The 23,294-nt window shown below is 32.0% G+C and overlaps 1 protein-coding gene across 1 annotated transcript; it reads left to right on the top strand.

Moving 5' to 3' along the window:
• Positions 1–15,621: 15,621 nt before the first annotated feature.
• Positions 15,622–22,978, top strand: Capa (cardio acceleratory peptide capability). Its single transcript, XM_090116925.1, has 4 exons — positions 15,622–15,685; positions 21,544–21,651; positions 22,218–22,415; positions 22,726–22,978. Exons 1-4 carry the CDS (start codon positions 15,622–15,624, stop codon positions 22,812–22,814), a joined length of 459 nt encoding a protein of 152 aa, XP_089973051.1. The 3' UTR covers positions 22,815–22,978.
• The last annotated feature ends 316 nt before the right edge of the window (positions 22,979–23,294 follow it).

Here is a 23,294-nt window from a genome sequence, read left to right as displayed (position 1 = left end):
ATAAAAATGAAACCCGTTTTCCTTGGTCTCGGCATCACGCGTGAACGGGTGGACCGATTTCAATAATTCTTTTTTTATTATATTCCTCGAAGGACGAGGATGGTTCTTATGTAGAGTTCTTACGTAAATATGTACCGTGGGCGAAGCCGAGGCGGACGGTTAGTTGTTCATAAATATCGATTAAAAGGTAATGAAAATATACCTATGCTACATTTGATATGTACTGATTTAAAAGACCTTTATGTATTTAGATAATTTTAAAATGCTTCTACATAAGACAATGATATTCATGTTCAAAATCATAAACTACAGGTTTGATAATTTAATACGGCCGTAACCTACGACATCTACATTATCTACCAGATTATATAGGAAATATTAATCGCTATGAATAAAACACTTTTGCCCAACAAATCGTCCCCAATAATTCATTATTGGAAAACCGATATTGTGATTAAATTTCACAGCAGCGTTCAAACGAAACCTCTAATCATTTGCTTGTTTATAGAAAATGTCACCATGTGTGAACATGAATTGTGTTTTTGGAGGGAAAATATTCATTTCTATCGTTATTTTACTGGTTTACGTTACAATTGTTAGAGGAAAAACGAAGCAGGATAGTGGACACTTAAGTGAGCGTTTAATTAACGATTTGTATCAGAAATATAAAGAAGCTGTGTCTAATGGTATGTATTATAATGTGTATTAAATTTCATTGGATAATTTACTTCTAACAAACTTGTCGCTAAGATTCGACTCTACATAAATTCATTTGAAGGTTTTTTTATATTTTGCGCACGTATCAGTTCCTACTTTTTATGATTTTATAAGTAGGATATTAAGCTTTGTCAAATAAGGCACAACAACTTATTAAACCTATTGTCTATACTTTTCAGAAGAACTTATTTTATACAGTCAATACCTTTTTTAAGCACATAGGTAGATAATTCGATCTCTTCATCAATCTTACCATTCTTTTTACATTTATAGATGCGGATATCGTTATATTAAGACGTCTATTTGATCATAATCGTCTATTCGAAATCCATATAAAAAAGTTGAAAGAAGTAAATGGATTAAAACAACACAACCTTATGATCAAAGGGAATCCCAGATCCGGTAACAACCCATTTATTTATATAAATAATCCAGTAGAATCGAAACTACCCAACGCGTATTTAACGTTAGAAGAATTTAAAGAAGCGCTTACGAAAAGAGTTGAGAAACAAAGAGAAAAACTCACGACAAAAGCGAGGCGGATCGAGTATCTCGATGTGGATAAAATGAAAAGAGCTTATACTAAAAAGGTTACACGAACAACTTATGAAGACTCATTACAAACACTTCTCTATGATAAAGGAAATGATATTGACAAATTCTTGAAAAGTTTATACAGCGCTCCCGAAAAGGACATCATGTTAAGAGCATCTGATGCGAAAGTAACTAAAAAATCAAAGAAGAAAACATTGGCTACAACGGTATCTTCTATATTTACACCTGAAGATAATTCTAGTGCTATTACTGAGATGGTTAAAGAAAGGATCGAAGATGCATTACATATAGAGATAATAGATGAAGCTACAACAAGTTCCGATAGTACAAAGCAAGAAATAAGTAGTAAGCATGAGCCGTTACAGAATGAAGAATTAATATATTATAGGCCGGCTGTTGATGATATAGATCCTACTGTAAGAACATCCAAAGGTATTGAGGCTGAAGTAACAGCAACTTCTTTAGTAGATTTTCCTCGTTCTGAAGTGAGAACGAATAGAGAAGCTGTACAACCAAATGATTATTTGACGACGAATTTAAAAGAGGCTCTTAATAAAACTGACAATGATAAAAATGATGATCAAATACCAAAGATTTCTACAAGTAATAATCCCAAGACTATCCAAGTAAATAAAAATGAAGGAACAATAAAAGTTTTCACAAAACAAGTTAATGACTCAACCACTGACTCAACAACAGTTTCTCCTAAGCGTGAAACACCGAAACGTAAAAGTACAATAAATAAAACACTAATTAAAAATAAATCAGCTATTACAAAAAGATCTACGTTAGGGGTAAGTAAAATTAATTATAAATTTGATTTTTAACATAATTTTTGCTCATATGAGATTAAGTACATTTTCTTTTTTTATTTTCAGAGGCCACTGGTATTTATGGGAGGTCCCTAAATTAATGTAAGATAACTTTTTCTTACCTTGTAAACCTTTATAAAACTAAATCCTCGTTATTGGCAATGCAATAACCGTGGTTAAATTTTAACTGCGTTTATTCATCACTCATTTAAAATGTAATCACTAAGTTTGGCTGTATTAACTAGAGCCTTTGCGTGTCGAAAAACGCGAAAATTGTGTTCGCGCCAAACAAATGTCAAACAGTCATGCGCGCGAACATTGTACCTCCAGTTCAGAATAAAGGCGCCACTTCACTGATTACAAAACACAATCTCACGTGGAACTATGACCGTGCCGTCCGCTTATACCTTTACAGAAATGAAGGGCTGATATTATCGAGATAGCTCTATTTGCCGACGCCATGACAGAGAGAGACGGCAAGAAAGCTTTAACTCCCATTGTAAGCCGCTTACCGTACTTGGGACTGCTCATTTGCGCGAGAAGGACGCTTATATTTTTAGCCGTGTTTCTGTTTTATTTTCGCTCCGCCCTCTTCTCTTTTATTCCCAAGTGGTGGGGCGAAGTTGGACAGTTTTAAATTATCTATTATAATAAAATTATTTCGTGAAATAAGGGGTTGGTTTTGTTAATGATGTGTTTCATTTGCCACGGTGTCCTTAGCGTTAAGTCTACTTCAATAATTATCAATATCGCGATTGCATACATTACTCTCCTATTAATTTAATTTACTTTTGTTTAGGCTTTATTCATTTAATTAATAAATTTTGAAGTATACTATAAGAATCATTTTTTTATTATAATTTACATCTTTTATATGGAATGCACACTTTGCAAGGTATAAGAAGAAATGTTGAGGAAATATTTACTTGACATTTTTAATGTATTTCTTGATTCAAGTTGATATTTTCGTTGAAAATACTGTCCACGTTTTTCAAGAAAGCACTCATAATCCTTTAGTCTGAATATCTAAAAAAAATATATTCCATCTCGCTCTCCTAGCTAACCCACAGTCTTTAAGAAATGTTCGTCACCAAATTTTGTACCCTAAGCTAATGCATACATGGTGCATTTTCGGTTAATTAATTACGGAAAATGGTCTGTCAACATTTGCGGTCGTATTTTGGTTTATCTCCCCCGGCCCGCACAACAGTTTAGTCGCACAAATATTATCTGTGGCCAATAGTACGTGAGCGCTAACGATTTTCAGCCAATCAAGCGGTCGAAATTTTTGGCTTTACCGTTCCTTTTGTTTTATTATTTGAACGTTATTCGCGACGGTTTTTGTCGGATGCGCTGTTGGTCTTTTTGTTTGCATGTTTAATTGAGTTTTTAAGGATGTTTTCGTTTGGCTCTATTTTACAATGATTATGAGCACTCTGTATATGGTTCTCTCATTTGTATCACAGTTGACAGATATATACTACGTACATACAGTTAGGAAACTAAGCCCCCCCCATGAAATTATGACGTATAGCTATAGGGCTGTTACTTTTTGATATTTAACCGACTTGAAAAATAAAGGAGAAGGTTGTCAATTCGGCCTGTATATTTCTGTTTGCTTTTTTTCACAGTTGATTTTGTGGTAATTTGGAGATTAAAACCCGTTAAAATACAAAAATGGTGTAGCCTAAATATGAATTTACAAGAAGAAACAATCCGAATTAATACAGCTTGTAAAAGTAAATACGTTTTTATCAGTGCTATATTTCGAAATCTAGTTTTGTTATGGACGCCGAAGGCTATTTAATGTACCTAAATTATTTATAATGCTTGTTATTTGTATTATACATATATTCAATAATTATTTTAAACCAGAATTTACAATACTTGTATGTAGGTATACCTACTAAATTATTTTTAAAACGATAAATTAAATTAAATTAAAAAAACACAAAATATGCAAAAATAAATTAAAATTATTATTATACGAGCATAGAACCTCTACCTTTTTGTTTTAGGAAGAAAAAGAAAATAGTTTGACAGGCTTAGTGCTTGACAAAGTGGAGACGCCACGTATCGATAAAAATACAATAATTATAATATCTATCTTTTTCTTCCCTAATATTTACGTAATTATGCACATAAATTTAAACAAGATTTTTTTAAGGTTTCCTTTTTTTATATTTTCGTGCTCTTCTAGATTGCGTAAAAAATAGATGCGATCTTTAAACAGACTGGACTCCTAATAGGTACTATTTGTAGCTATCATTTTGATAGAAAATATGTCAACATAATATAAAACTCATACTGCCATATCTATAGAAATTAAAAAATAGTCTCTTTTTAACTTGTAGTCAGATATGGTATTTACAAATATATTTATTGAAAGGGCTACAAACTGAAACAATCGATATTTATTTAATGTGAATTGACATCACTTTAAACTTTTTTCCATACTATATTCAAAATCTGTGGATGTGTCACCCGCTACTATCGATCCCCCTCAATACCCTTGTAAACACGCTTGATGGGGGGGGAGCCATTTCGAACATTTTGTATGAAGTTTCCTTACTGTATGTACCTATCTGTATATTGTGTTTGTATGTTGTTTTTTTTCGTATATTGTACCTATAGAAAATTTGGGTTCAGATATTATTAACAGTTCTAAAAGTATAACGAATTTGTAATATAGGTTGATAAAATTAGAAAGAAAAAAAACCTGGATGTTTTAACGATCAATCAATATTTTTATTGGAAGAAGTGGATACTTCAGCTAAGTGTAAAATGTGGTAAAAGCTTCAACTAGAATCTACGAATCTAAAATAAAATTTCTAGTTAATATATTAATTCATTTGTTCTGTTTTCAGCTTGAATATATTTAATGAAGAATTATACGAAGTGGTTGAAATTAAGTTGTCTATAAACGTATCTCTATATTTAAAGGTCAAGTAGGTACCTATAATATTAACTCTGGCATGGCTTGTTATGGTACTCTTAGCGTTTATTTGATCTATAGTCTCCTTATTCAAATATTGCAATTGATTAGAAAAAGAAATAAAGAAAAATAAGAAACTTTCTTTTAACAATCCTCATACCTACATTAATGCCTCTGAGAGAGCCTTGGTTGTTGTTTTAAAACTCTAAAAATTTTTAAATAAAACTATGTTAATTATAGCTTCTATTTATAGGTTTGTATCCGCTGTATTAACTACCCTACTTATTACAGCGTGGTAATTTGACATTTACATTTACTTAACAAGGAATTAATTCAGACCACAATACATAAACTCGAATATGATATGAGGAAAAATTTTCCTTCTTTAAAATGTACGGTCTACGCTATGACCTATCTGTGCCATATTTTTCAAAGCTGATGGAAGATTGAAAAAGAAAGGCACAGATCTTAGCACAGATTGTTCATAGGGTAGGTAACAGCATGGCTGTTTTTCCGCGATAGAGTAGTAGTAGAAGATAGTATCTACCTAGCCATTCATCTCCGCAAAATGAGAAGGCAGTAGAATTTGCGAATATTGAACAAATAAACATTCTGCAAAGGACAAAAAATTGACACAAAAATTATAAAGCAACCCGATCGTTGCCGTGGTAAATGGTAATGCACTTAGAAAAGTGCAGTAGTACCATGTACCTAGTACTTGTAGAAACTAGAATAATAGAGAATGATGAAGATCGAGGTCATTTTTTCACAATCTGGTGACTGGGAAGGTTCTTGCTAATTCTTCTAGAATTTTTCTATGAGTTGGATAAAAGTCTTGCTTTTGTGAAACTTCATAACAATTATGAACCTACTATTCTATTTTTTACTCCATATTAGATCAGTATAGGTAAGATAAATCAAATTTAATTTTATTCACATTCATACGTTCTGTTTTTGTAGTTCAATTAAAAAAAAGTTCTGATTCTTCCGACTGCATTGACGTGGTATCATGTCAAAAAGTAGCCTTTGTACTTATCCAGACAGCTCTAATGCAATCAGATATTTTTGCGTGAAAGAGTCAAACATCCATACCGTACCTCTACACATTTATACAAACTTTCGTGTTTATATTAGTAGTAGGTAAATAAGATTAGCAGAATATTATTGGCTCAGTCTAGGCTTGACTTTTAAATTGAATAGCAAGATAACTTTTCCTAGAAAATGCATCAATGTGCTCTTATAATTAACTAGCTATGCTCTGCGGTTTTACCCGTATAGTGCTCCGCTGCTGTTGGTCTTAGCGTGATGATATATAGCCTTCCTCAATTACCTAATAATTTATTAACTAATTTTTCAAATCGGACAAGTAGATAGTTCCCGAGATTAGCGCTTTCAAACAAACAAACTCTTCAGCTTTTTACCTACCTACATGAATAAGATATAGAGAAAAATAAATTAGAAACTGAAGATTACGCAAAAATCCTGAATGGTATGTGTGGTACGTTTATTTTCGGCCAGGACAAATAGGTTTATGTTATTACTTTCGACGATAAACTTAGGTGTTGTAAGTTTAACATGAGTAGATGTTATTAGAGTGGTTTTCCACTACAGATGTGGTATGCTATGTTGCTGTGGATGCGTTTGGTTGTTAGCGTCTTGGCAAAGGCACATCTTACGTTTCCAGACATTTGGTTCCCTTTTTCTTTCAGTGTAACCCAGTATAACCTCCACAAAGTAAGAAGTGAAGTCCCGTGGCCCCTAGTGGGGTAAGGGGCATATGATTCATACATCTGTTTCACTGATCGATTTTCTTTAGGGACAAGTAGGTGATCAGCCTTCTGTGTCCTGCCAGACCGAGACATTTTTTTTTCGTCTCCACCGGGAATCGAACCCAGGACCCCTGGGGTCTTCGCTCATGCGTCAACCACTGTGCCAAGGAGGCGGTCCAAAGTACCCAGTAAAGGGTACCACATAAAAGGGTTATATAAAAACCTTATTTACCATACAAAAGGCGCTACATGATTGTTAGATGTTATCTCGACCACGGTCTCATATAACGTTGCAATGTGCACCCACTGGGCTCACTTCCTACACAGCACTGCGATAAAAATGCTAATTACTATTATAATTATGTTTCTATTCTAGTACATACTTTGTGCACGGATGTTGGATGAATAGATTTAAGTGAAATGATGGTGTCATCTGATCAAGTTATATAAAAAACTGTTGTCCTTAGGTATCTGTGTCTGTGAAAGTCGTCTTTGGTGTTGTTTACACGATTTACCTATAACTCAAGAAAATCTATTTTTCGCCGTTTGGATTAGGATAAGAGCGAGCGCGCACGAGCAACTTTGTCTCCGCAACTATTTTGTCTCCGCAACTATTTTGTCTCTCCATCCATGGGCTAGTATGAAAGTGCGCGCACGTAGCGACGCAACTCCCCATACAAATTGATGGGAGAGACAAAATAGTTGCGGAGACAAAGTTGCTCGTGCGCGCTCGCTCTTATATTTAATAAGTTAATATTTTGAAAACTTTCCAAAAGACTACTGGAGCCGGTGCAAGCGCTTAGTTGTATATAAATAAAAGATAAAGCATTCATTCCTTTAATGCACCATGCTGTTTCTATCTACCTTCAATTACGTTTGATATTACTATCTACTACGGTTTCGTTTATTATATCAATTTCCTAAGCAATTTCCTTACGTTATAAGTAAATCTCTCTATAATTTAAAATAAGAAGTTATTACATGAAGAATTCGGATAGTTAATGTTGCAAAGCAAAATTTTTAATTGTGTAATTCCTCGCGTAACCGCTAGAGGCGCTGTACGAAAAGCAATACAATATTAAAATGTTGTTAAAGCCTTTCTTGACTACCTTTGAAACGAATTCTAAGTTATTGTGAGCATTAAACAAACATTATTTTACAAATGTTTAAAATTACGATTTATATTATCATTCCTAGTAGAAATTATTCTTAGAACTTGATGATATAAGAAGAGGAATACACAAAGATAGAAGAAATAACTGCGAACCAATATCTCATTTATAAACTTGTGACTTGTGTAATTCTTCATTGAAATACAATTAATCTTACAGTAATTCTACATACGGTGCTAGATTTGTAGATTTAGGGTGCACTCACACACATCAGTCACCGTCACGGCACGTCACCGGACAGGATTAAAAAAAAATATGTATCAATAGTTCTAGTATGACTCTGTTCCCACACGACAGTCGCCGGCACGAAATCTATCAGTGACGTCACCGGTCAGGCACGTCAAATAATCTTTCCATACATGTATCATACTTTTATCCCCACTCACCCGGTGCCGTCACGTCTCAGTTCAGTCAGCGTCGTGCTACCGTCAATTGCTACATGTTCTCTAGCGTGACACACGTCTAATCACTGACTAACCTGATGTATGTGTTCAATGATTCAGTCAAACCGGCGACGTGACTGACGGACAACATGACGGTGACTGGTGTTTGTGGATACGTACACAAACCGTCACCGATCAGTCATCGGTGACTTGACGGTGACTGATGTGTGTGAGTGCACCCTTAACGTAAACATCTCACTGGCGCCATCTATGGGATGGTAAGTGAAACTTAATGTTTCAACCACCCCATAGATGGCCGCACTGTAGCTAGCATTTTTTCTAAAAAACAGTAGATGGCGCTTACATTGATTTTGAGAACTGAAAGTTGAAAAGGGAAGCTTATTTGTAATTTTGGGTAATAACGTTAGGTGGCGCTAGTATCAAAATAAGTTTTCATTCGAGCCACTAAAAACAATGGTTGATAAAGAGCTTAAATTAGAAAGGAATCTTTTTAAATAAAATTGTAATATTGCTTTATTAGGTATATCATTTTCATTTGCAATATTTTCTTTTTAAATGGAATCGCTGGTAGGTACCTACTTAAAGGCAGAATATTCTGTCTACTGTTAAAGACACCTATTTTACAAGACCCAATTACCCTTTTGTTAAACTAAAGATAACCTATTTGAAGTGTAAGGGACAGAAATATATCAAAATCTTTTGATAAATAAAATCTCATGTTTCTTCCTTTAATCAATGACCAATTAATATGATAAATATTTGTAGACGTTAGCAATATAACATCAAGCATCTCATGCGTTGTTTGCTGTTTGCTTTTGCAAAATCAATAAATTTATAAAATCAGAACATTTGAATTGGCTGATAAGTGAGTAGCCAGGCAATCTCTGAATCTACTAAACTGAAATTAACATTCTTTTACCACCAGAAGCTGCATCTTTATTGCTGCATGTACTATTTTTTTATATCTGGTCAGCCCGGACAAAACTGGGGCAAGCAGCTAGTCTCTTCCTTTAGTATTTTTCCGTTAAGATAAGATATATTCCATCTGATGAGCTAATGTAGTCATTTGTATACTTAATCAACGGGTAATACAATCATGTAAATAGTTTAATTAATTTGGACCCTGCTGAGAATAGTCTACAAATTAGCAGTTAATTTCATTAAAATGTAGGTGTCCAAGGCTTATCTAATAGTATTTTATTAAAAACAGAAGGTCCCGTTTTTAATTTTACAGACTACTTTTCTCTTTAAGTTGTACGGGCTGCCGGCTGTGACGTCATAAGTAGCTCTCTACTCAAATCATGGTCTTATTGTTTATCAAATTTCGTCATCCAATATAATTTGAACATAATTTTCGTTTTATCTCTTGTGATATATTAATTATTATGATAGATACATTAATTATGTAAGGTCTATGCTAACTGCTGAAAAAAGAATCATTAGGAGGAAAAAGGTCGATTAGGAGAGAAAATAAGTTGTTTTGAATAGATGTAGTGAAAGCTATTCAGTATTTATATTATGTATTTATATCAATAGTCACCGAAATGGAATATACATTTTTTACATTACACCTAGTTAAATTGTATTATCCTGCATCCTTATATATAATATATTACGATTTACAAATCTTATTTCTTACTAAAATATTAGTTAGCTATATTAAAATTCATCAATAATTATAATAACTGCAGCGACAACATTCATTATTGACCTTAGGTATAATTTTCCGAAGAATGTCTAAAACCGTAGACTGTTACAAAAACAATGGCCTTCAAACATACGTAATGTAAATTCTATTTCGAGTTGTAGATCTAAGTGTGATCTTAATATTGTCACGTAGCACACTCACTCACAATTTGTACTAAGTGTGGACGCTACATGCATTATTCATTCATTCATCTGAACAATCTGTTTCGTAAGTCGGTTAATGAGGATGTGTGTTTGGGGATAGGTTAAAAATCGTCTGGGGCGTTATACATTCTATATTATACGTATCTAAAATAAAGACACTTTTAGTCTTTTAACAAAATTCTGCATGCATAAAACTAAAACTGCTTACGATTCTAATAAAACAAAGTATGGAAGCTATGATTAGTAGATATTATGGTGTTAAAACTGTTTGAACATCAGGGTAGAAAAGCCTGTGTAGCTATCTATATTTTGTTGAATCTGTTTTTGATATCACATTTTTTTCAATTCGACGTCTCTAACATTATTGTAACGTGTTATTATTCGTCGATACGTTTTAAATTTCGTTTTTAGTTTTAATACTAAAAATCATATTTTTTTAATTGCTTGTCTCGGTGCATTCTATTCCAGACTTACTTACCCGCTACATCTTTCGCATGTTGTTCAAATAACTTATGTGCATGCCCTGCCCTAAGCATGCTAGAATTAAACTATAAGCTATTAGCTATCTACCTCTGTGAAAATTTCAGTAAAAGCTGTTCAGCTATTCTTGCGATGTACCATTAATGTCAAACATTCCCCTTTATAATTCCCCATAATAAGCAACATTAGGATTGTTTAGTTGATAGGTTATATGAATTTTGTGTGTAATTTTTTTATAGGTATTAACATTTGGTTTAGTTTTTAATTACTGTGTAACGAAGACATAGTTTTGGTCTGGTCTGAATTTTTTATCTAAATTAAAAAAAAGCATTTTGCAAGAACACTACTGCAAGCTTTCGCGATTTCGCATAAGAAAAGCACTACTATGTTGAATAGGTGAATAATTAAGTATTTCATACATACCTATTATTAATATCATAAATATATTTCACATCAAAAACAATGAACGGTAGCCTAACAAACTTTTTACTGATTACCAAATTTGTTTGAAAGCTTCGAAAATGCATGCAAATCACATTAATGTCCCGTCTAATTAAAAGCAACCCTTTTGTATTAAATAAGTTAGTATATTTGTATTCAATGTATTTAGAACTTTGGAATACATATTTCGTTTCATAAATACTTTGTTGTAAGTACTTAAAATAATTTTGAAATTAGTTCAATGTGACACTATCGTACGCACATATTTTTTATTTATTTTTGTTTATTAGTGTGAAGTTTTTAATTTTTATAAAATTAATAGTTTTCAAAGTAATAACTTTGTTATTTAAATTCATAACTAATGTAATATAATATATGGTTCTTATAATTAACAAACAGAAAACTTGCAAAATCTTTTTACTTTCTTGCAACTTGCAAAACGTACCTATAGGTATATTATATTTCCAAAAAACGTTTAATAGATTATAAAAGCTAAAGAGGTCTTCAAATTAAATTAATACTAATAATAATTCAATAATATGATGTTAATACGAGAGGTAAGTTAGTGAAAGACCCTCATATCACAGGTATTCCCATGACATTACAAAGCTTTAAATTAATCTGATTTAGTAATTATAATGTTTGAAATGTATTTCTACAAAATTTACATATTATTTGTTTTATAACCTTAAAAATAAGCCTGCCTAATAATTTGTCTTTGGTCATAGTTTATTTGTATCGTATTAATTATACCTTAATTCAAAACAATATTATAGAGACAATGAAGTCTAAATAGCATCAAGGCAAGCATTTAAAATTAGTAATAATGTAAAAAACGAATAAAAATAATCAATAAAACACCAAAAGAATAAATCGAAAATAAAGAGATTTTTAACTCAATCAAACAATCAACTGATACTCAACATGTATTAAAAACTACGTCACAAACAAATGAACAATGACGAACAAAATATGACATTTGTACAGATAATAATGTCGTTGATACAAGTAAATCCGCACTGAAAATAGTAAGAATCCCGCGGTCGTGAAAATGAATTACCTCAAACGCTGCGGACGTGATGCCCGGACCCGGGGGACAGGGGTTCTCAAAGTGTAGCTTAATCACCCCCTGAGAATAGAGTATTTTGCATAATACTATTGGTTGTGGATATGTTCAGTTTGGTGCTTTGTAAATTCTATTCCAAAAAGGTATTGGAATAGAATTTAAGTCACTTTTAATTATATTGTGCACTTCTAAAATTTAACTTCAATAGACATAGAGCCTAGAGATATCTTGCGACATTAGACGAAGTACCAACTGCAACATAATTTATGTCAATTGAATTGAAAAAGAGTTTCAGTTTACTTTTCTGTTTTATAGTTTCTTTGAACACTGAAAAATATGAAAAAATACATCTTCAATGAATTATAGGACATTGAATTTATACCAGTTATGGAACCCTTTCTTACTATTTAATTTCAATTTCATACAGGTATAAGTGGACCATTACTTTTCGTATAAAAACTACATAAACCTATTAAAAAAACAAATTAGTTACTTATATACCTTACTATCATAATTTCCGCAATTTTCACATCTTCCATTCCAAATATTTTAAACAGTCGTCGAGTCTTCCAACCACGCAATCCTCACACAGGGGGATAATTTGCATTTCAAGAGTTTGAGAAGCGCTGTATCGCAGGCGAAGCGTCCTATATAAGTGTGCTTCAGGCGCAAACACAGCATTCAGTGGCAACAGGTGGTGTACAACGGTAAGTTGGATGTGTCGTGGATGTTAGGGATTTAGTGCTGATAGTAATATTTTCTTAGATTTTATAAAATACTAAATTCGAAGGTTTTGAAATACTAATAGCTAGCCAGGGTGCATTTTAAATGATTATCAAATTTTTAAAGTTACAATTTTTAATATATTTTATAAAATACTAGTAGCTTGGATCCGCCCGTGTATTTTAATGTTTGTCAAATTTTAAAAGTCATTATCGTAAATCAGAAAGCATTAAAATCTGTTCAATCGTTCTTGAAGGGTGCTAAGATTTTCTTTCATATATATAGATTTTCACTTGTACATGTACGATTATTCGTATTACATAATATATTATTATTCGTATTTACATCATATTACATATTGTATTGAAGCGTTACTGAAATGTGACAACATTTATTGTAGAGACAAAAATTAACGTTACAAAACGGTAAAAAAACAATATAGATTACCTAGGATGGTAACAGGTAAGGTAACCTAGGGATGAAATTTATTTCAAATAATTTGCTCTTAGTTTAAAAGGTTACAAAATTCATATATCTAGAAAATTAATTGCAGTATCTGTAAATAATTTGTGCTGAGTTAAGATTTGTTTGAGTAACGACTAACATAAGAATGGCGTCTGAAAAAAATATTTTGTGTCAATATTAGACTATATTGATCATTATTACTCAATAAATACATGGCTACAATTTAAATTTCAAATTAATGATTGTGTATAATTGGATACAACTATTATTTATCATTCTAAATATTCATCAGCATTTTTATTGGAAAATTGTGTTAAATATTGATGACCTTTGCTACCTATGTAATATAATATGCTTTATGTATAATATTATCTAGATATAATATCTTATTCCATTCAAACTGCAAGTTTGCATTGCTGATAAATTAAGGACTTTTCCGTACAAAAGATGCAACAGTTTTTTTTTCTCACGACCGACGCGACGCGATGTACCTAGCCATTTATTTCATTTCTCCACGATTGTGTACATTTAATTTAAATTACGTTATCAATGTACCACAATTTAACAAAAGCAAAATTTAACATATTTTTTGGTGTCGTAAAAGTTTCATAATTCATCAGAGGATATATAAATGATGAAGCACTAAGGTACTTAGTTTAAAAATAAATGTGAGAAACAATCAAATACTGTTCTTGTTATAGCTTGATTAATTTCCGTTCAATAAAAGTAGTCTCTATTAGTGGGATCACGTCCAATTTCAAGAAAATGGAGTCTAATAAGTCCAAAAGAACAATGCTGAAAACTCTGCTGAAAATTTGAGTATGTCATCTTGGCACATAAATTCTAATAATATGGCCATTACTTTACTAAAATATACATGTATTTTGTATAAGATATAACTACACCAAATTTATATGGGGTTTAGCCTAACACTTCAGTAAATACTGTGGAATTAGGTGGGTTAAAAATTCCTAAAACATCTCTTGACAAATGCACCAAGATATAGATAGTAAATCATACCTACTCTTTCTAAGATAGGACCCTAAATATGCCGAAAGCACTTTCATGCCTAGATATAATAAAACTACTATAACAAAGAGTAAATTCAAGTAGTAATAACATTTGGCAGTTCTAAAATTGCATCAAATCAATTGTTGAACAAATCTCAAACTCCCGTCCTAATAAAATTATCAAGTGATCTAGTTTCTATCCATTAGCAATCCCGAAATGTAAATTTCAATTTATTGGATATTTTAAGTGATCCTAATTCTACTAGACACTGTTGAATAGTTAAATTCGTGGGACAGTATTGCCATTAAAAATTTCAGGGTTGCCATATAATATTCTATTAAATTATAATAATGATTGTATGCCTTTAGGATAGTGTTGTCTATTTTGATTGTCGTATTAACTACCTACATATAGATAACATTGCTTTTCATTTAAACCATTTATGTAGAGTGCTATTGGCTATTGCTGATTTTTCTTCGCTTCAATATTAAAATTTAAATTACTATTCCTATACAAGACTTATAACAGAAACGACATACCTATACCGTAATCGAGATATCCTTACTTAACTCGAGCTTATGTCGGAGGTCCAATAACAGATTTATGTATTGTGTATAATGGATAATCTAAGAAAATTATGATTTTTCGTTAGTAGTATATTCTTGTTTTTTTTTTTTCAAATAAAGCCATAGTAACCATTCAGTTAAAGGGACATACCGTCCATTTTGTTCTAATTGTAGCAACCCTGGTCCTTAATTCTGCGATCTCCCCGCGGCAAAAGATTACCATTTCGGCGTCGTTCTACGTAATTCATAACGCAAATAAAGCTACTAGCAACGTTTCATTATGTTTCTATGCTTGTCTCATTCACTATTCCTTTCAAAATAGTTTTTGAAGCATAGAACACAATGCATGTTTTATCCTTAAATCTTAATAAAGTTTAAATTTTTGAAGTGAAATTTCTTAGAATTTCGAAGATTAAAATTTCAACCGTCACGTCATGGAGTAAGGCAACAATGTTGGTATCCATGAATCTTGCCAAAGAAGTTTCACTTCTGACACGTGTGCTCGGCATACACGCTCTTTTTTAAACCAACTGTCTAATATGTCTATAGGTTTTTCAAAAATCTATAGTCGGACACTTGTATTACTTATTTGAACAGAGAGAAATAATCTTCAATAATTGATATCGTCTTCGTATTATTATTTTTGTGCAGAAAATGCAGGCCGCAGCTCGAATCACCCTCTCCATTTTCCTGCTGGTAACAGTCGTGAGTGCATCTCGTGAGTATGACTCAAAAATATATTACAAATTATTATTTTTTTCACATACTTGATCTACTTACTTACCTAAGCGTGTTTTGAAAAACGTTTGTAGTAATTACAATTAATCGTAATATAAACTGTTTTGAAATTGTTATTTTTTCGTTAAAACATTTTACACTGTTATTTTTACTTAAGAACGAAAGTTGATTAAAACTAAATCAAATCTGTATTTTTTAAGATTAACGTAAAACACCAAAACAGAAAAGAACTTCATAGAAAAACGAACGAAATTGCAAAATGTGGGTGGGTATACGAAAAATAACAAAATTTTTGGACAACAATAACACAGCTATCCACAAAAAAAGTGTGTGCGTGTAACCTTTACGCGCGATTGAAGTAAAACGCACATGTCAATATTATAACCTTGTTATTGAATATTATAAAATGTCGCAATTGTCAGAAAATAAAAGTAATAAATAAACAAGTACTAGCTGTCCCGGCGAACTTTGTACCGCCCTGTCAATGAATGTTGTGTTACCTTTTAGCTGAACTAATTTAGGCTTTGATGAACGTAATACAATGATACAAAATAAATATTTATATGGATTGATATGTAATAATATTTTATTTTATTACTTCAAACACGTCTCAGAGAAAAATGACTGAATTTTAATAATTTGTGCAGCATGGATTAACTCTTTTCATTCTTTAACTGTTATCGACCACGCCATCGTTTCGTTTCACTTTAGTTGTGATAATAATTTTACAATTATCATTGGGCGATCGCTGCTGATACAGTAACCATCGTTGCCTGTGATGGTCTCTGCCATCAATTTTCGTAGATATACCTTTTGGTACAGGTACACAGTACACTCACTGTCAACCATGCATGGTGATTGGTGGTTGATGGTGTCACACGGTCCATGAATCATATTCGTGATAACAACGTTATGTCGGTCTAGATCAGTTTCAGGATTAGCAATCCCCGCACACTCATATAATATTTTATCTGCCCGAATCCTTTCGACTAACCAAATTAAAATGTGTGCATGCTGCAAGCCAGATTGTTGTCATTCGATTGAATACATCCATCATTGAATAATCCCAAAGATGTGTTCCATTAATGTAACTCATCAGTGATCGGATTTTTTGCTTGAAAACACGTGTGGTGATGTCGTGCCGATCACTTGATATTTGTCCGGGAAGCAGCAGTTGAATAATTTCCATCCATTTCGGATTACATATAAATGTAATGAATAAATCTGGCCGACCATAATGACGAACATATTATTATGTCATTGCATCTTGCGCATATTCACTTGGGCTACCTGTGTATGTCGCCGGTAAAATAATCAATAGACCAACATTTTCTGCACCTTCTTCTGTGCTAATTGCATCGCATAAATGGATGTAATCTTCAAAACGCCAGTTAGCAATTTGATAGCAATATTGTTGACGCAGTCGACGAAATCGCAACAAATAATTGTCAGAATTTTTACATTTTTATAGAATTTTTTTAATAATTAATCGAACTAAACTTCTTGGTTAGTTTCCCCACCAAAAATACCTTATTAATTTCTGAAAACACGCGTAAACACAGACATTTGAGGAATTTTTATGTATCTGCTTTTATTGCACTTTTTAATAATTGATTTTAAAATAAATACAAACAATATTTATTCACCCTTTTTAATTTTTTATTATTTTACACATAATACATTTTTGAACGCATGAATGTCAAACATTATTTTCCGTATTTGACAGGATTGACAACTAATGATTGACATGTACGAAAATCAAAATTTTGGGGAAATATTTATTCGTCTAGTTTTTGTTGTTTTTATGATTTATTCTTCTATTCTGGACGGAGACAAATCCAACGAATCTAAAACCATGAAAATTGGTTCAGTAGAACTCGAGTTATAAGTGTTGGAACATACAGACTTTCTTTTATATATAAAGATATTTAGAGATTTTCAAAAATTTTGCAATTTAAAATAATGTTTTTAAAACTGTTGAATTTTTCATTCACTTTGCTATTCACAATTGATCCGTTTGAAAATTTGAAAATAAATAATCCTAATTGATTATGATATTTGCCACTAGCTGGCGTATAAGTCAAGAAGCGTGTAGTAATATGACATATACTTACAACCAATCAGAATTATTATTTTTAAATGGCGGAAACTACACAGCGTTACTTCCGTCAGAAAAAAAATCTGAGTTACTCCCTAGTCGCGCCTAAAGAAGTTTTACTTCAATAATGTCCCACGTCATTTAATTAACTTTGAGGGATAATTCTGATTGAATAAAAACAAATGTAACAAGGTGTTGCTAAGTAGGAATTTTATTTTGAGGAAAATCTTTTTAGATCCGCTTAGAAAAGCCTACGGTTCACGTAGTCGTCGACACGATTTATTCGGCAAAATATGTATAATTTGAATTGATTACACCTATTTAAAAAAATATTGCTCCTTTATTGTTTTTTGTATCAGCTACAATTTGGTAGAAGAAACATTACTGCGGTAAGCTATTTTTTTTCAATAAAAAGGCTACTAAAACAATTTATACCACCCAATGTTTCCCTAGCTAGGTTACTGGGCAACCTGTATTTAGTTGACAATACTATGCACACACTATGTCGATACAATATTCAGTATTTACTTATTTATTTATGTATTATAAGTTAGAGTATTTTGGCTCACTTTCCGAATGTCAATCATACGACAAATTATCACGAAAGCACGTAGCCCCATATAAATAAATTCCATAGAAGAGATCGATAGAAACAGAAGGAGGTAAGTAATAAGATCGGGGAACAGTGTAGCTTCCACGTGGGTTAAACTATTGATAATTAACTAATATCAGCTGAGTGCATCCAACACCTAACAAAGTTATCTACGTCCGCCGGAAATTATTTTATGGCTTCTCACTGTATGTAAGATATTATACCTATGATTTTACCTTAGTCTGATATTATAGTAAGAGGTAAAGATTGTTTTGGTTCAATTCAAAGTTTTTCATTACATTTTCCTATTCTTTCGTCTTTCAATCGACTTTAAAAAGGAGGACGTTCTCAATTCAGTTGTGTTTTTAGGGTTTGGTAACCTCAGAGCTTTCTACTGGGTGAACCGATTTTGATAATAATTTTTCTATATGAAAGCTGGCGCCTTCTGGTTTTTTTTATTAATTAGTAGATTATATTCTAAATTTTCTTTTACCTGCAATTAACATAATGGTAAAATACTTACAAAAGCTCGATTATACAAAGCTACAATTCACCCCCATTCATTGATATTCCTTAAACTCCCATGAGCGTATCGACTTACAAAACTTATACAGATAATTCTCAAATGTGTAAAGTTCACAAAACTCGAAACACCTACGTCTTTGAAACCAACCGATTGTCTCAAAAAGTTTGTTCATTAAATAGTTTGAACATTATTACCTTTGTATTTAAAGGAGTTAAGTAGGTTTTTAGAACGCAATTTGGGGTTTGGAATTGTTTTTTATTAAGATTTGTGCTTGTCGAATGATATGAGTTTTTAATACATCGATAATTATTATTAACTAGCTTTCCACCCGCGGCTTCGCCCGCTTTGTCTAAAACATAATAAATGATATACTAAAACCTTCCTCTTGAATCACTCTATCAATTAAAAAAACCGCATCAAAATCCGTTGCGTAGTTTTAAAGATTTAAGCATACATAGAGACATAGGGACAGAGAAAGCGACTTTGCTTTAAGTATACTATGTAGTGATTCCAAGTGATTCCAAGTGATTCCATTGGATTTTTTGACAAAAGTTTATTTACAAAAGTCAAATATCATTATGTAGATGGATTTTTACTAAGCGTGAATTAAATAAAGTTTAATTAAATCTACCGCCTTTTAAATACAATGGACTCTTAATTGAAAATAAATACACTTTAACTAAAATAATCAAAAACAGCATAAACACCTTATACACCTACAACATAAAAATATTTAGAGTGGAGGAATAGAATAATAATAAACAATAATTAAACACTTAGCCTGAAGGCTGTTTGTGGTAATTTCTCAGATCCTTATTTAATTTAAAACGAGCAACGATATAAATAAAACGTAGCTGTAGCAATAAGGTTGAAATAAACGAATATTTTTTAAAGGAATCCCTTATTCCCTTATACTGGAACACTGGTTACATTTCATAATATGTTAAATACATTCACATGATTGATTTAGGCGTAATAAAAAAATATATAAAAAAATAATTATCAAGGCTACTAAGTAAAATATTCATTGAATGCGCATTTTATTGTAAACTAGCGGTCCGCCCCGGCTTCGCCCGTGGTACATATTTACGTTTTCTCTACATAAAAACCATCCTCGTACTTCAAGGAATATAATAGAAAAGAATTATCAAAATCGGTTCAGCCGTTCACACGTAATGCCATGACAACGCGAAACGGGTGCAGACCCGCCGCCTTTTTATAGCTCCCGCCGCGAAGCGCGTCGAACGCGGCAACTGATACACAAAAATAATCCTTATGGCTGCATGATTCTGTATTCACGCGCGATGACTTATAGCGTATTTCATGTATAACTTTGGTGTTTCTACACCGATTTACATGATTCTTTTACTATAACCTGCCCAGGAGTATGAAGAATAATTGTGCCAAATTTGGTTAAAATCCGTCGTGTAGTTTTTGTTTCTATAACGAATATACAGACAGACAGACAGACAGACAAAAATTTTACTGATTGCATTTTTGGCATCAGTAGCGATCCCTTATCACCCCTTCATAGTTTTTTTTTAAATATATTTCATGTACAGAATTGGCCTCTCTACAGATTTATTATAAGTACCTATAGATATATCTATTGAATGTAGCGTTAAATATAACCTCGTATATATAATGCAGCTGTGCTGTGAGTTTTGTAGACACGGAGTTTATGTAGACCACGCTTTAGGAGCTTCGAAGTTCAGATGAAAGTTGTGCTGAGTAAATATATCATTTATTTTACGAAAAAACCAACTGTATAAAATAGCCGTATCATACCTACAGAATTATATTAGGTAGATAGAGCAATTATGGCAAATCGTCTTAAAAAGAGTTAAATATCCATAGAACGTAAACAATTTAAAACAAACATTCAAGTATTTTCCAAAGGGAGCTTTTGTAATAATCCAATTTTAAATATCAACAGACAACAATGGAGAATAAAAAAACAAGTTTTTAAAGAGCATTACGACCGGAGAAGTTTCCAAATCGAGTTATAGAGTCCATCAGTGGATTCAAACAATGAAAAGGGCTCGTCTATTAGTATCAATGAAGAACTGACGTTTTTGTCTTTTTTATTGATTCAGAATTTTCTAGACGAGACCTAGTGAATTATTTAAAGCAGTCTTTTAAATAATTTGATTAGTGTATATTTCAGAATGGATTATAGTAAGCGGACAAATTGCTAGAGACAGTATTTTTAGTTTTTTGATATAAATTCGAGTTGCCAAGAATATTTACCTACAAGTTACTTTATTTTTAATCAATATGAATAACGTTTACTTTATTTTTAATCAATATGAATAACAAATAAATGGTTTATCTTTATATTTCCATTCCCTGCGAGAGTGTAATTTGAGAGTGAGATTTTATAGTAGGTACTATTTTCCACCGATCTATCTAATCCAGTTTTTTTCGCAATAAATAACAACCAAATAAATTATTACTGGTTCGTAATTATTACATCTTAATAATCTTTTAACAATTATTATCGTAATATACAATATGTATTAGGTACTCACCATTTTACAGATGCATTTGAATACCTATTAGCTGAAAACTACAAAATATTAGTATTCACAATAAAATAAAAATAAAAATCTTTGTTCATAGACAGCGGGACAAAACTGCGCCGAGATGGGGTCCTCAATCTGTACCCCTTCCCGAGGGTCGGCCGCTCCTCACATCAGACTTGGCAGATACCTATTAATGATCTGCTAGGTAAGATTGGACTTTAACGTGCTTAATATTACACATTTGTTTGTAAATTTGAATATTCAATTATCTAAATTGTATGTTTAATTTCATTATGTATATGATTGGTGATTGCTCTTTTTTTAATATCACATAATAATATAATATATCTATGTTATGATCTAAATCCAAACTATCAGATTTTTTAATTCTAAACTTACAAACTAAGCTCTAAGGTAATAGCGATTGCTCTTTTTTTAATATCACATAATATAATACCTATCTATGTTATGATCTAAATCCAAACTATCAGATTTATTAATCGTTGACTTACAAACTAAGCTCTAAGGTAATACTTATAAATAATACTTAAATAATAGTACCGTTAAAGATTAATAATAAAAACTTTTGATAAATCTCCTACTTGCACTGAACGTCATCGATAAACGTAAGCAAAACACAAAAGGCTGCTGATTATATCCCTGATAGTCCATTTGACACGTCTTCAAGACGATAATTTTTACATATTATTTGCACTATTGAGTAAGCCCAACAGATTGTTTCAATCTATTTGCAATTAATTTCCATTCCAGACCAAGAAATCGACAAGCGTCAACTTTACGCGTTCCCACGCGTCGGCCGTTCCTATCCCATGCAGATGTCTCCAAGATTGGAAGACCTGATTTTTGGAAGGAACCGCTTCGTCAAACGGGAAAGCGAGGGCACGAGTGACAGCACCGGGATGTGGTTCGGACCACGACTCGGACGAGGGTTTAGGAGTGAAGATGATGGTACAATTTAGGCTTTATGACAGTTTGTTTAGTGTTTCAATTAACTTAATTAGCTAGGAACATAGGCTTATTAAACGGGTTTGGCTACTGTTGTTAAAATAATAAAGAAGAAAGGTGTCTTTATGCCAAATAATGCAATGAGGAAAATAAATTTGTATTTCTTTATAAATAAATGGAGCACTAGGTTAAACATTTAAACATACTAGTAATAGCTTTTAGATTTGAACCAGAACTTTATTTTTATTCTACTATAGTTTGGTGATACAATGTTACTAGATAGGATGAATAACAATAAATACATATGTTTCAGACATGCCAAACCAAGAGGAACGCAGCGAGCCTGAACAAACTGACCCAGAGCAGACTGGTCGAGAAAAACGGCAGATTAAAGAAACGTAATTGTTATCAGTGGATGTTTACTAGTTTATTCCTTAATTTAGTTAGGAAATTCGCTATTGATTGTGAACAATGAAAAATAACGCTTAAATCTAGTCCATTATGGTTCCAATTATCTTAATTAGGTGGCGTGAAAACTCATCGAATCAAATTCGAAATAAGGGCTCATGTTTAAAGAAACAAGTTTCTACTCTTTTTTTCTGACTTTTCACTGACGTAATTGTCAATTTTACCGCCAATGTATTACCTATGTCGATCTAGAAGTAAGATTTATGTAATTTTCTTATAAATATTTATAAGTACTTAAGAGTTAGTTTTGTAACGGAATTGTTTCTCTGGCTGGGTGGATTGTAATTTATTTTTAATCCAAGAAATGATTCTGCTACAATTAATGTTTTAAAATGTTTATAACGCACTATGTTATTGAAATAAAATTATGCAAATATACTTAATAAGTGTTTTATTTTAAAATGTCACAATTAA

Source organism: Colias eurytheme, chromosome 26, assembly GCF_061535395.1.
Source record: "Colias eurytheme isolate Ceu_HAF_F1 chromosome 26, ilColEury1 Martin Lab GWU primary, whole genome shotgun sequence".
NCBI classification, from domain to species: Eukaryota; Metazoa; Arthropoda; class Insecta; order Lepidoptera; family Pieridae; genus Colias; species Colias eurytheme.
Note: the sequence above shows the minus strand (reverse complement) of the source record. Positions and strands in the feature narration are given on the sequence as shown.